The sequence below is a fragment of the Dipodomys spectabilis genome, unplaced genomic scaffold, assembly GCF_019054845.1.
Source record: "Dipodomys spectabilis isolate Male_0828 unplaced genomic scaffold, ASM1905484v1 ptg000089l, whole genome shotgun sequence".
NCBI lineage: Eukaryota > Metazoa > Chordata > Mammalia > Rodentia > Heteromyidae > Dipodomys > Dipodomys spectabilis.
In genome coordinates this window covers 19162521-19176234 of record NW_024870766.1, presented here as the reverse complement: position 1 = coordinate 19176234, position 13714 = coordinate 19162521, and the positions used below count along the sequence as shown (strand labels likewise).

Genomic DNA, 13714 nt, shown 5'->3' with positions numbered 1-13714 from the left:
AATTATTTTTCTATCAGATGCTCTGCTGCATGAACATCTAGGAATCTCAAATACATCTTTTCAAGCAACCAATAACATGACTCACTGAAACTGTACAGGCTTGGAATGGATACGGACACTTTGGCATCCTGAAATGCCTTCGCTCCACTTCTAGTCCATAGCAGAAGAATGGAATTTCAAATCATATTGTTTGGTCCAAACCACTTTATGTAGTACCAGCAATGGTATAGTTGCTGAATCTAAGAGAACAGGTGTCCAGTTAGCACTGGACAGACCATTGCAAAAAGAACTATTTCACCGGAACCTCTAATTTAGCTTAAGTGTCAAGATATTTTAAAATGACCACAAACAAAGAATTTCACTGAAAATAGTTAAAAACAATTGGGGAGGAGGAGGTTCGGGGAAAGATAGAGCAATAGCAATAAGAGTTAATTGATTAAAATGTAACTTATGCACATATGAAAAAATTAACTATCGAAACACAAGGCAAAAAAAAAAACCCTAGAAAACAAAATATCTCTGTATTAGAAAAAACACGGTCTCTGTCAATATTCAGGGTGTGTATAAGTCACAACCTAAGACAGCTTCACAAATCACCTTTGTTGGCAGATTTTGGAATCCCTCTCTTTTTTTTTCCTTCTCAGAGGTGCCTCAGGGAGAATATTTTCTACTTAAAAGGACTCTCACTTTAGGTGTGCCTTTACATGCTCTGTTTGCTGCCTGTGCCTCCTCAGACCCGACAATCCCGGTAAGTTTCACCCTCTGTCTCACAGACAGGTTGGCATTTTAGGGATTAAGAAAAGGTACCAGCAAGTTCACAACTTTCAGTTATATGGAGAATCAGTATTAAGTTAAAAAAAAAAGGAATATAATATATTAGAGAATCGTTTATAATTATCAGAACAGTGATCAGATGATGTTCATTCGCAAGTTTATTGCAGCATAAGAAGACAATATCTAGATGGAAACTGATGTGTGGTGAAGAGCAACCCCTGACTGGAGCCTTCCTGCACCTTGGAAAGCTTCAAATGACTAGTGCTGGCATGCATTCATTTTACATCTCAATGTTTATTGTTATTAAGGGGATATCGTTTGTGACCCTTTAGGAGAGGGTTCAATTCTCCTGAATGATTTATCTTTCAAAAGTATTTTTATTAATGTCCTATATACATATAAAGATTTTATTTTAAGAAGAGCATGCATCTATTGTAATTGAAACAAAAGTGAACATGTAGCACCGTCTCCTGCATCCCTCACCATGATGCAGTTTAGGCAAGAAAAATAACATTGAACTATCTAATGATTCCTGATATAACATACAAAATATGTATTATGCAGACAAACAAGAGAAAGTTGATATCTGTGGTAACTATCACTTTCAATGTATAAAAGTACATGTTTCAGGGTGCCAGTGGCTCATGCCTGTAATCCCAGTTACTCATCAGGCTGAGATCTGAGAATAACTATTCTAAACCAGCCCAGGCAGGAAAGTCTCTCGGGGAGACTCTTAGTAAAGCAAGAAATGGAGCTGTGGCTCAAGTGGTAGAGTGCTAGCTTTCAGTGGTAAAGCTTAGGGACAGAGCCCAGGTTCTGAGTTCAAGACCCAAGACACACAAAAAGTATGAAATATGCTAAGTGAAATCAGCCAGTCACTGAAGGATGAATAGTACAAGGTTCTGCTTATATGAGATATTTAGAGAGACCAAATCCACACAGAAAATAGGACAATGGTTGCTAAGGGCAACAGGGGAGAAGGACATGAAGACTTGTTCAATGCCTAAACAATTTCAGTTTTATGAGATCAAAAGTGTTTTTGTCATACATATATAAATGTACTTAACACCACAGAACTGTATACTTTTAAAATGCTTAAGATACAGCTAGGTACTAGTGTTATTATTCTTGAAGATGATAATTCTCAGACAAACTAAAAGATTCTCAGAAGTTCATCTTCCTCAGAGAATGAGGAACTGTGATGGGAAGGAAGCTTTGTTGCAGGAAGTGCTGTACAAGAGCCCCTCCTCCACTTCCTCTTAGCCTCCTGTACTCAGCATTGCAATTCCAACGCTTTTTACATTTCTTGGAATTCTGCAATCTTCATCCTTCTTATCTAACACAGGAGGAGAATTTGGCCCATGGTGTATAGTTGGCAAACATCATTCAGCTTAGACTCTGCCCTATGAATGGATCCCCCATGGGAGAAAAAGAAGAATGAATAACATGGTGTTTCCCATCCAGAACCTTAATTACCTTAAGCAACCCAGAGCCTGAATCTTTTCAAGCCCAGATAGGCACACACACTCATTCACACACACACACACACACACACACACACACACACACACACACACACACTTGAGCCTTAGCTGGTACCAGTGGTTCATGCTTACAATCCTTTTGCCTGTTTTTCTGAATTTTCTTTTTTTTCTATAATGAGTGTGTATTAATTGTTCGGTTTCTTAGAAAATAAATTTGTAAGCCTGGCACCGATGGCTCACACCTATAATCCTACCTATTCAGGAGGCTGAGGTCCGAGGATCACAGTTCAAAGCCAGCCCTGGCAGGAAAGTCCCAAGAGACTCTTATTTCCAATTAACCACCAGAAAACCAAAAGTGGTGCTGTGACTCAACTGGTACAGCATTCACCTTGAGGTGAAGAGAGCAAGGACAGTGCCCAACTCTAGTTCAAGCCCCACAACCGACAAAGAAAAAAGAAAGAAAGGAAATAAATTTGTAGGAAGTGGCGCTGAGGCTCAAGTGGTAGAGTGCTAGCCTTAAGCTGAAAAGCTAAGGGATAGTGCCCAACATTTGTAAACAAAATGGGCAAAAATAGACTAAAATTAAAAATATAAAAGTAATTGCATTTGTTTTTAGTTGGACATGAGGCTTGAACTCAGGACCTTGGCACTATCCCTGAGTTCTTTTGTTCAAGGCTAGCACTCTACCACTTTGAATCACAGCTCCACTTATGGTTTTTGAGTGATTAATTGCAGATGAGAGGCTCATAGGGACTATCTGCCCCTGCTGGCTTTGAACCAGGATCTTCCGATCTCAACCTCCTGAGTAGCTAGGATTGAAGATGTGAACCACCAGCAGCCAGCTCTGCATTTTATATTATGTCTTAGAAGCTATTTAATTCTGTATTGTCAAAAGTGGTAAAGTGAACTAACAAATATTTGTAATATCTTATACATCTTTGTTTCTTAAAATGTTGTAGACATTTTGTGTCTTATCCTTAAAAACCCTCAGACAAATTTGACAGCTTTCAAAGAGTATGTGTAGGTGCCAATGACTGGTTCTGTCAGTGACTGACCTTGGTCTTTTTTTAACCTAGCATAATAGAATTTACTCATTTACTGAAGAAAGAATGCAATTTCAGCTGAGCCTTTTTTTGCATCTTGGTGAGTATGAAAGTCCAGTTTCTTTTTGTGTTGCAATCTCCTAAAATATTTAGTAGGAATAGTTTTTAAACATGTCTATTTTTAATACTTTTTATTATTAAAAAAAAAGCTGTATAGAGGAGTTACAGTTACATGAGCAAGGTAATGAGTACATTTCCTATTAAGCATTGTTGCCTCTTCCTTAGTTTTTCCCCTACCATCCCTTCCTCCCACCTCCACAACTACACACCCCTCTCCCCGCCCCCCCCCCCCCCCCGCCCCGCCACCTAAATTGTAAAGTTCGTTTTTCAACATAGTGTCTTGTACATCTCATTGTTACCATGAATCAACCTGTATCCCTATTTAAGCATTTTGATTTTTTTCCTTCCTCTCCCCAAATTAGAGAAGTATATATACAAGACGCAGGGCACCGACATCAAATACAGTGAGAACAGGGGTTATACTGGAGGAAAGGAACATACAAAGAAACAAAAAAAAATCACATGGTACATTATAAATATGTTAGAAACAATAGCAAGAAAGATTAAAAACCACTTGTGTCCCAATTGGGGTTCATTTCACTTAACATCCTCTTATCTGGTCATATGTACATAGCTTTTGACCTTTTCTGCTTGTCCCAGACATACACTAGATATTGCAAATAAGAGAAACCATGAGACCTATGTTTCTTTGGGCCTGGATTACTTCACTTAATATAATTTTTCCAAGTCTTCCATTTCCTAACAATTGGGGTGATGTCATTCTTTCTGATGGAAGCACAGAATTCCATTGTGTGTGTGTGTGTGTGTGTGTGTGTATGTATGTATGTGTATGTATGTATGTATGTATATATATATACACACACACACACACACACACACACATTTTCTTGATCCATTCATCTAATGAAGGGCATCTCGATTGGTTCCATATCTTAGCTATGGTAAATAATGCTGCAATAAACATAGTCGTGCTGGTAGCTTTAGTATGGTCTTGTTAGTGATCATTTGACTAAATGCCCAAAAGTGGGATTGCTGGGTCATAGGGGAGCTCTATGTGGAGTCTTTTGAGGAAACTCCATACTGATTTCCAAAGTGGTTGAATAAGTTTACACTCCCACCAACAATTCAGTAGGGTTCCCTTTTGCCTATTTTTTTTTTTTTGCATGGCTATTCAGTTGTCTAATTGTGACAAACAACCGAAGAGTTCTCTTATAGTTTGATCTCCATTCATACTTATTTCCTCAATCCTTGATGGAAGGCTATAGACAGCACATAGTAGGTAATGCAAGAAACTAAAGAATATTGAATAGTGGCAGATTCTTAATTTATCAATATAATGCCTTTATTTTTTTAAATATAGCCTTGCTTCAGCTGTAACTTCTCCCAGTGATGAGGCCTTGTAAACATCTCATAGACCAAAAAAATGCTCCCTAGAATTCAAAGTAAGTAGCATTCTAAGATAAAAGGCAAACTCTTCTGACTTTAATAAGCTGAGAATAATTTTCATTAATCATAGAAGATGTGTTTCCAACAGTTTGCTTTTGGTTACTGAGTACTAAATTGCTTGGAATATTTACTTCAAAGATTCATGGTGAATTTCTTTGAACTTCCAGTATCTTGCCATTTAGTTTTGCAATTCCCAAGCCCTGAGGTAATTTCCCAGTTAGATTTGCTGGTAAGAGAGGCAGAAAACGGTGCCAGCTGGGGATCACTCACTTGTTCTCTGCTGGACATTGCCTGTCTTGGAGAAGCAAACCACAAGCCAGTGGAAGCAGTCTCCTGAGCCATGCTTTTATTTTCCACATCCTACAACTGTGAGGCTTGGAGCTGGACTCCACAGTGAAAAAAAAAGTGTTCTAATATATATCTGCCTTCAAGGAACTGAACTTGTATCCAGAATCAGAAGGGGCCACTGGCTATCAGGCCATGTTCTCTCTATCTGTCCCTCTGTGTCTCTGTCTCTCTGTCTCTGTCTCTCTGTCTCTCTCCCTCCTACCACCACCACCCCCTCTCCATCTCCTTGTCTCCCTACCTCTCCCCCCTCTCTTCTCCCACTTAAGAAAGTTCTAAGTCTATGGGATAGTGCTTGAGCAGTTAGGTATCCTTTTTCTCTAGGAAGAATGCTTTGAAACTAAATTAGCTTTGGCAGAAATGGCCTCACTGCCATGGGTCCTGGATTCCTAAACCTAAGCTTTTGCTAATCAAAACCAAATCTCCAGGGCTACCTCAGGTCAAACTCATAAATTAGTTGGCCCACACATCTTCAATGTGGGCATTTTCTAGTTCATAATTTGCCCCTCTATCATCAGTCAGGAATGTTCTGGTTAGTGGGGTGACTATAGGCAGTGTATAAATAATGGAGCCCCTCTGAATACTTCACCTTGCATTCCAACTGAGGGAGAGAAGAGAAAGAGCCATAAAGAAATGCATTAGTCCCCAGGTTTTGGGAATTGAATGGAAAGTTAAGTAGAATGAGCTCTGTCACTCATAATAACTAAATAACATGCATGTGTATGTGCATCCTCTAAAAGTCTGCAATGAATTCTAATATACGTGTGAACATACTTGATTAAGAAATTGTGCTGCTGTGTTTCTAACACATTTATAAGATTATCTCTTTGTTGCTTTGTATGTCCCTCCCCCACAGTATAACCCTTGCTTTCACTATATTTGATGTCAGTATAACTTGTGGAGGAGATGGGGAAAAACCAGTTGTTTAAGGATACAGGTGGACCTGTTGCAACAATGAGAAGTACAAGTTGTCATGTCCAAAACGAACTTTACAATGTTGGTGGGGGGGGCCTGGGGGGAGGGAGGAAGGAGAAGGATTGGGATTAGGGGGGGAGGGGGGAGGCTGGGAAGGGATGTGAAGGATAAACAAAGGAGGAGGCTGCAATGCTTGGTAAGAAATGTACACATTATCCTGCCCATGTAACTGTAACTCCTCTGTACAGTATGTTCACAAATAAAATTAAATTAAATTAAAAAAAAAAAAAAAAAAAGAAATTGTGCTGAATTATATGAGTGATTTATACAAATGATCCTTCACTTTATAGGAAATTTGCTGCATATTTTTTACATGACCAGGTTTTCAGAATTCATTTTTAATAACATTCTGTCCTCATGCTGTGTGTAACTTTTGAGGAATGCATTGATTGCCCAAAGATACAAATAACTTTATTCCTTGAATCAATTCCAACCTATTTCTAATATGATTATCTGGCTGTTGACCATTTAGGCCCAAGAAAGATATAGCCAAGTGCAGTCCAGGCATGTTTAAATTACTTGTATTTTTAAACCTTTGGTACAAGTTAAAGTTCATATTTGCACTTATGCTATTGCAAGAACTGTAGCTTAATTTTTATAAATAAAATTTTGGAATACTTCTTCTGAAAAGTATGCATCTGGTCAAAACAAGTATGGCCAAGTCAAGTTATAAAAACATGTTAAATCTCTAAGGCAACAAATTCCAATAAAGTAATTCAGGATGTAACTTGTCTGAATGAATAAATGCCTAGAAGGGAAATCTTACTTAATCCACATGAAGAATCAACAGAACTATTATATCTGACCTTGTTTTTAAAAGTCCCTGTCTATTGGAGTCCAAACTCCTAAGTTATGTGTCCTCGTTGCCAGTTTGGGAAACAAAAGATGTGGTTTGGGTTGTTTGGTGGATAAAAGGAAAAACCCATAGTAATCGACTAAGGACACTTTCTTGTACTACAAAAAAAAAAAGTATGCAAAAGAAATGGAATCTATGTCTCTGTCAGAAAGAATGGCACCGCCCTATTTGTTAGGAAATGGAAAGACTTGGAAAAGATATATTAAGTGAAATAAGCCAGGCCCAAAGAAACATAGGTCCCATGGTTTCCCTTATTTGCAATATCTAGTATACGTCTGGGACAAGCAGAAAAGGTCAAAAGCTATGTATATATGATCATATAAGATGATTCTAAGTGAAATGAACCCCAAGATAGGGACATAAGAGGTTTTATCCTTTCTTGGTATTGTTTTTAATGTACAAATAATGTACTATGTGATTTTTTGTTTCTTTTGTATGTTCTTCCCCCATGGTATAACCTCAGTTTTCACTGAATTTTATTCCAGTGCCCTGCATCTTGTATATACATTTTTCTAATTTGCAGGGGGGGTGGGGAGGGGGGGAGATGGGAAGGCGGGAAGGGAAATAACAAAATGCTAAAATAAGGAGACAGTTTGACCCATTGTAACAATAAGATGTACAAGACCCTATGTTGAAAACTAACTTTACAACTTGGAGGGGGAGGTGGTGGGGGAAAAACAAAGGAGGAAGTAACAACGCTCGATAGGAAATGTACTTATTACCTTACTCATGTAACTGTAACCCCTCTGTACAGTATCTTTCAATGAAAAATATATTTAAAAAGTATACAAAAGATGCTTTTCTTCACATAACTATCTCAGAGAAAGCGAAAAAGAAATGTACCTACAATTGAGAATCTTCACAGTGAAGTTGTAAAGAAACAATTTCTTGTTTTAATTGCCACTTAGTAACTTTTGAGAGGGTAGACATAAGCTATAGAACTCATACCTAGCTGGCTAAGTCACATGACTAATGATTACAAATAGAATATTAATAGAATAGTTTATATTGACACATATTAATAAAATAGTTTCTGTGAAGAAGGGGGCTCTGCCACTTGAGCCACAGCTCCTCTTCTGGCTTTTTTTTTTTTGGTCGGTCATGGGGCTTGAACTCTGGGCTTGGGCACTGTCCCTCAGCTCTTCAGCTCAAGGCGAGCGCTCTACCACTTGAGCTACAGCGCCACTTCCGGTTTTCTGGTGGTTTATTGGAGATAAGAGTCTCACGGTCTCTCTTGCCCGGGCTGGCTTTGAACCGCGATCCTCAGATCTCAGCCTCCTGAGTAGCTAGGATTACAGGCGTGAGCCACCAGCGCCCGGCTCTTCTGGCTTTTTTGAGTAGCTAGGATTACAGGTGTGAGCCACCAGCACCCAACCTAAAAGTCTAGTCTTTTCTGTGTTAAATTGCCTGTGTGTCTCAAAATCAGCTGGCATATCCATGTTAGTCTATTTCTGGGTTCCTATTCTAGTCTATTGGCCTGTCAATATTACACTGTCATGTTTATTTCAACTGTACAGCAAGCCTTACTGTCAGGTAGAGTAATTCCTTCCCTTTATTCTTCTTTTTAAAAATTTTCAAGCTTTTTTAGGTCCTATACTTTTCCATCCAGAGGCTATTTTGCTTTTTTACAAAATTACCAATGTCTGCTTTGGCCTCCATAATCAAGAAGGACTGTAATCCTTTAACTGATTTAGAAATGAGTCTATATTACCCTATTCAAGTATACTTTTAAGAGGCACAACTGTTTCTATAAATAGCTATCCAAAAAATATTGTGGGAAATTCGTTGTGTGTGCATTCAACTTTATTTAATACTAACTTTAGATTTCAGCCTGATTAATATTCTGCTTTCTTTTATTCAAACTTTTCAACCTATTAATGTTATTGCTTACAAAAATATATATAGTACATAACCTAATAGGGCAAACTCCACAGGAAAGAACTTGTTCGGGCTTCCTTCCCCACGCCACTTGCATGGAGGGAGATTTGACAGTTGTCTGGTTCCATATAGATTTTCTTTTGTCTCTTTCCTTTAGCTAACTTGATGGCTGTCAAACATTGTGTTAAGACTTGTGTTTATAGCTCCATATATGTTATACTCTGTAGATAATTTATGAAATGTTCCAGAGTGAATTTCATTCTAACTCATTTACATCTTAAATCAATTTCTGAAATCCAGTCTCTGAGACATAGTAATCCCCACTTCCAAAATTAAAGCATTTCTAGACCAGAAGAAAATAACTTTAGCATTTCCAACTGTTTTTCTTGTGCTGATTTCTTGTGCTGAATATAATATTAATCTGAGCTGGATTAAAAAAAAAAGATGTCTTCCATAAAATAAATTTGAAGAGTGTTAGTTCAAATAACTTTTAAAAGGTTTACTTTTATGGGTTCTTTTTTACAGAAACATTCTCTTTTTCATTTTCTTTCTTTCTTGTGGTACTGGGGGTTGAATTAAGGTTCCCACATTTGGTAGATAGATGCTTACATAAACATTTCTAAGTAATTTAAAACACTGATGTCCATTGTAAATATCCAAGAAAGGGAGATAGGATACTTTAGCTCCCCCCTCCTCCTCCTCCTTTTTTTTTTTGGTCCTGGACATCCTTTTTTGTTCTGTTGATCTCAAATTCATTTCAGCACATTTTAAAGGCATTTATCATTAGCCCAGATCTATAATTTGAATAGAATGAGACACAGTAATTATTCCACTTAATACCATTCAGCAAACAATGTTGAGATCTTTCATCACATATTAGAAAATTTAAAGGTTTTATATATCTTTGCCCAATGTTAAATAAGCATGCAAAGACGTCATTAGATATGCCCACCTATATCTACACATATACCAACCTCTGCCTTCTCTGTTGCTCCATAAGCTAAGCTTGATTCTATTTTAGAGTCTAGTGAAGCAATATTTTCTAATTTAGTGTCTTACTAAATTAGAAAGTTAAAAACTATTTTGGAAATACATGATGTTAGAATTGTGGCTCAGGTTAGTCTAGGTGTCTTGATACCAAAGGGATTTATTGGTGACATTTTCTTCCTCTGTCTCAATTAAGAGACATGTTTGGCTGCATTGATAACTCTCACCCTATCTTCTCACCCAGATCTTCTGCATAGAGCTTGTGGTTCTTCGCTATCATTATTTTTTTTATTTTAGATGAAGAAACAGCTGCGCTATAGTTGGACATTTCCCATCAATAGCAACTGGCTTCTAAATCACTTACATTCTCTTTTACCTCTTTGCTATCTGATACTTTGGACTCAATTATGTTTTCTATCATTTGCTATGATTACTGACCCTATTTAACAATATTAAAGTGAAATTTTAATGCACTTACAATTTTTTCTTCATATAATTTTCTATATGATGAATGGTCCTAACTTTGCCTTCTGAATGGCATTAGGTATAAAAATTCTACATTTTATTAGTATATATTAATTGTATAATGTGGCATAGTCATTGTGATTTTTCATACACATAATTTATAATTTGATCATATTCATCTCCTCAAGATGTAACAATTTTTTGTTTTGGTTTATTCAAACTACAGACTTGAATTAGGTAGACTTGATAGGTGTTTCTGAATGTATTGAACTGAACTCAGATATAATACTTATTTCTCTAGAACATAACGTTTAAAGCAAGACAAATTTTAAAAGTAGCTTTTGGGAAGTGAGATTGTCTTTGGGTAGTGCAGTTCCTATAATAGTCCTACCTTACTTGAATCCAGGTCCCTTCAGGTCAGGACAAGTCTGTTCAACAGCAGGAATTAAAATGGGCTGAGTTTGGCATACCTACTCATCTCTCACTTTCTCCGCAAGGATCTTGAATTCTCCCACAGTATCTGAACCAAACAATGCAGGTTATAAAAGGGTTCACATGAATTTTCATATTTTAGGAGAAGGTTATTTTCCCCAAGATTTCTTAAATCTTCCTATTTCTTCCATATGGGTTTGAACAACAAATGTACAGAAGGAGTTAGGATTCTCCTTCCTTAAAACTATGTATTCTTCTTCTTCCTTGTTTTCCCTAAATGACACACAAAGAATTCCCAGGCATGGAGTTTGTCTCAGATCAGTTTCTTCAAAGCAGAGCTGGCAAAGGGACTTGTGTGCATGTGATTTATTGTTAGTGCTCTCAGGAATGAGAGATGGAGGTTGATGGACATTGGCTGTGGTCAACACGAGAGTCCAGCTCCCACCAGATGCCAAGAGGAAAGGCTGAACAAGAATGGCACCATGGAGTTGATTTCAGCCCAACTCAATGGTGCCAGTCTTTTGAATGCTGTATCGGTCATTCATTGTTCCATGTGGGGAGAGGGGTGATCTCCAAGGTTGAGTTGTCCCATCAGGCTGAGGAGACCAGCAACCTCTAGAACCAAGGGCTTTGTGAAGTTCTGGGGCTACTTTACATGCTGTTTCTGTATGTTCAAGGGTGGCTCAGTGGCTGGAAAGCAGAAGATGAATGTGGCAGAGGTGCCTGCCGACCGAGCCCCGGCAATCTCCTTGTGGGACGTAGTGCACAGCTTACTGCATCTTCTACCTGTGGGCTGAAAGAAGCCCAACAGTACTGCATTCTCAGCTACCTAGAGGTGTGTTGGTTCTCTGTTACTTGTTGGAACATTATTTTTTAAGTATTTTTATTGCTATTATAAAAGTAATGTGTAGAGGGGTTACTGTTACATAAGCCAAAAAATGAATACATTTCCTTTGGGGACAATGCCAACCTTTCCCTCGCTCTCTCCCAGTTTTGCTCTTCCATCCCCACCCACAAGTTGTACAGTTCATTTTCCACATAGTGTCTAGTGAGTACCACTGTGGCATCTGTTCACCTTTCCAATTTGTTGAGACATTATTTGATCAGTGATACCAATTTTTTCTTGTGGGCCTGGGGCCACCCACAGCTTGATAGAAGGAGAGCATCCTTCTTCCTGGACTGACACAACGTAATTCAAAGTCTAGAAAACCTTAACTATTCAGAAAACATAGAAGACCTCTCTTATTTCTGTTTTCTGTTACCTTCAAAATTAGACAGAAAAATAACTTTTTTGTTTAATCTGTAAAATCTAATTGTCTACTTAGCTGCCAATGTTGTTATTCCCACACAGCTGAGCAGAATCAACCTCTTCAATAAAGATTAAAAACCCAAGAGGCTTTGTGCAGAGTGAGAGCCCATCTTAGGTAGGTAGAGAAGGTATAGAACTCTGGGTGGAGCCAAGTGTCATTGGATCATACCTGTAATCCTAGCTATTCACACGAATGAGATGTGAGCCTTGCAGTTCAAAGCCAACTCTGGTAGGAAAGTTCATGAGACACTTATCTACAGTTAACCACCAAAAAGCCAGAAGTGGAGCTGTGGTTTTAGTACCAACCTTGAGCAAAGAAGCCAAGAAACAGTGAGGGCCTAGACCCTGAGTTCAAGCCCCAGTATCGGCAAGAACAAAATAGAATGGATGGATTGTACAACTAACCTTATGATAGCACTTGAAAACTGTATTGCTTCCAAACCATAAATTCCAAAGCAAAGACATTTTTGTCCCTTTGACCCCCTTAAAGACAAGCTTTTATTAAAGTTCCAGTGGCTTTTCAGGACACTTTCGCCCTGTGTACTGTCAACAGAGCAAGCATCTAAGGTCATCTTTGCGTCATACCTGCTGAAAACGCTGAGGCCATCTAATCCACCCCTTCAATAAGAGGATGTGCAGGAAGGAAGTTGGACATACGCCTAATGTTAGGGGCCCAGGCTTTTCCATGTATTGTTTATTTAAGGCAAGCTTTTAGGTCTCTGGGAAATGCATTATATTCTAATAGTGTCTAGTAAAAGATGATGGTTATAAATAGAGACAACACCTGGGTGCTTAGGACTGTTCTGAGTGTGGGAAGTATTTATATAAGGAAGTAAATGCTCTACAAGTAGAAGGAAATCCCAAGGTGCAAGTTTGGCTCAGCTCTCAGCTAGGTAGGATGGATAGCCCTGCAACTGACTTATCCAAGTCCAAGTCCACTGGACAAAGAAGTCATTCTCAACTCTAACATCAGACACTTTCTGACACTACCATTGCCAGCTTATTCTGTTTCCTCTGACATTTGCTCCCTGTTGTCAAGAGCCAATATAGTCTGGCAATAATTAGAAACTGGTATCCTTCTATGTCAAAGTTAGACCTCCAAAAAAATAGCCAGTCAAAATATAAAAGTAAAGGCTAATTTTATCCAAAGAGTGGCAGAAAGCTTAAAATTTAGGGTTTTTTTAAAACCCCCAAATATTTCAGACTGACAAATACTGCAGGTGGAATAGGGAGATAATTCTATTTTAGGAAAATCAAGAAAGAAGGGAGAGACCAAGAGATCCAAACATTTTGGAGGAAGAATAGCTTGTACTGAGGTGCTACAACCAATGTGTTTTTGTGTGCTGGGGGAAGAGCAAGGGCCTGGAAGCTAGTGTGGTTAGAACAGAATGACTACTGGAAGTAGAGGTGAAAATGTGGCCTGGGTTAGACAGTGCTGGGGTCTGGAAGACACATGAAGGACATCCACATGATGATGTTTACCTAGTACCTACAGCTGAGGACTCATGCTGCTGCAGGCGATTTCTGTCACCAAAGGTTGCTAATGAACAACTACTTCCCAGAAGTTTGAAAAAAAATCTCTTCACTGGGCAGGCCATGGACAGTCCTTTGGAAAGCCCACTAGGAGTTTCAGTGCAGG

The 13714-nt window shown here is 38.4% G+C and overlaps 1 protein-coding gene across 1 annotated transcript in view; it reads left to right on the top strand.

Moving 5' to 3' along the window:
* The first annotated feature begins 3367 nt into the window (after positions 1-3367).
* Lamb4 (laminin subunit beta 4) overlaps positions 3368-13714 on the top strand; it is a 98527-nt gene continuing 88180 nt past the window's right edge. Inside the window, exons 1-2 of the mRNA XM_042684798.1 lie at positions 3368-3401; positions 11444-11601. Of these exons, the coding sequence (XP_042540732.1) occupies positions 3368-3401; positions 11444-11601 (192 nt within the window). The remainder of the gene's footprint in view (positions 3402-11443; positions 11602-13714) is intronic.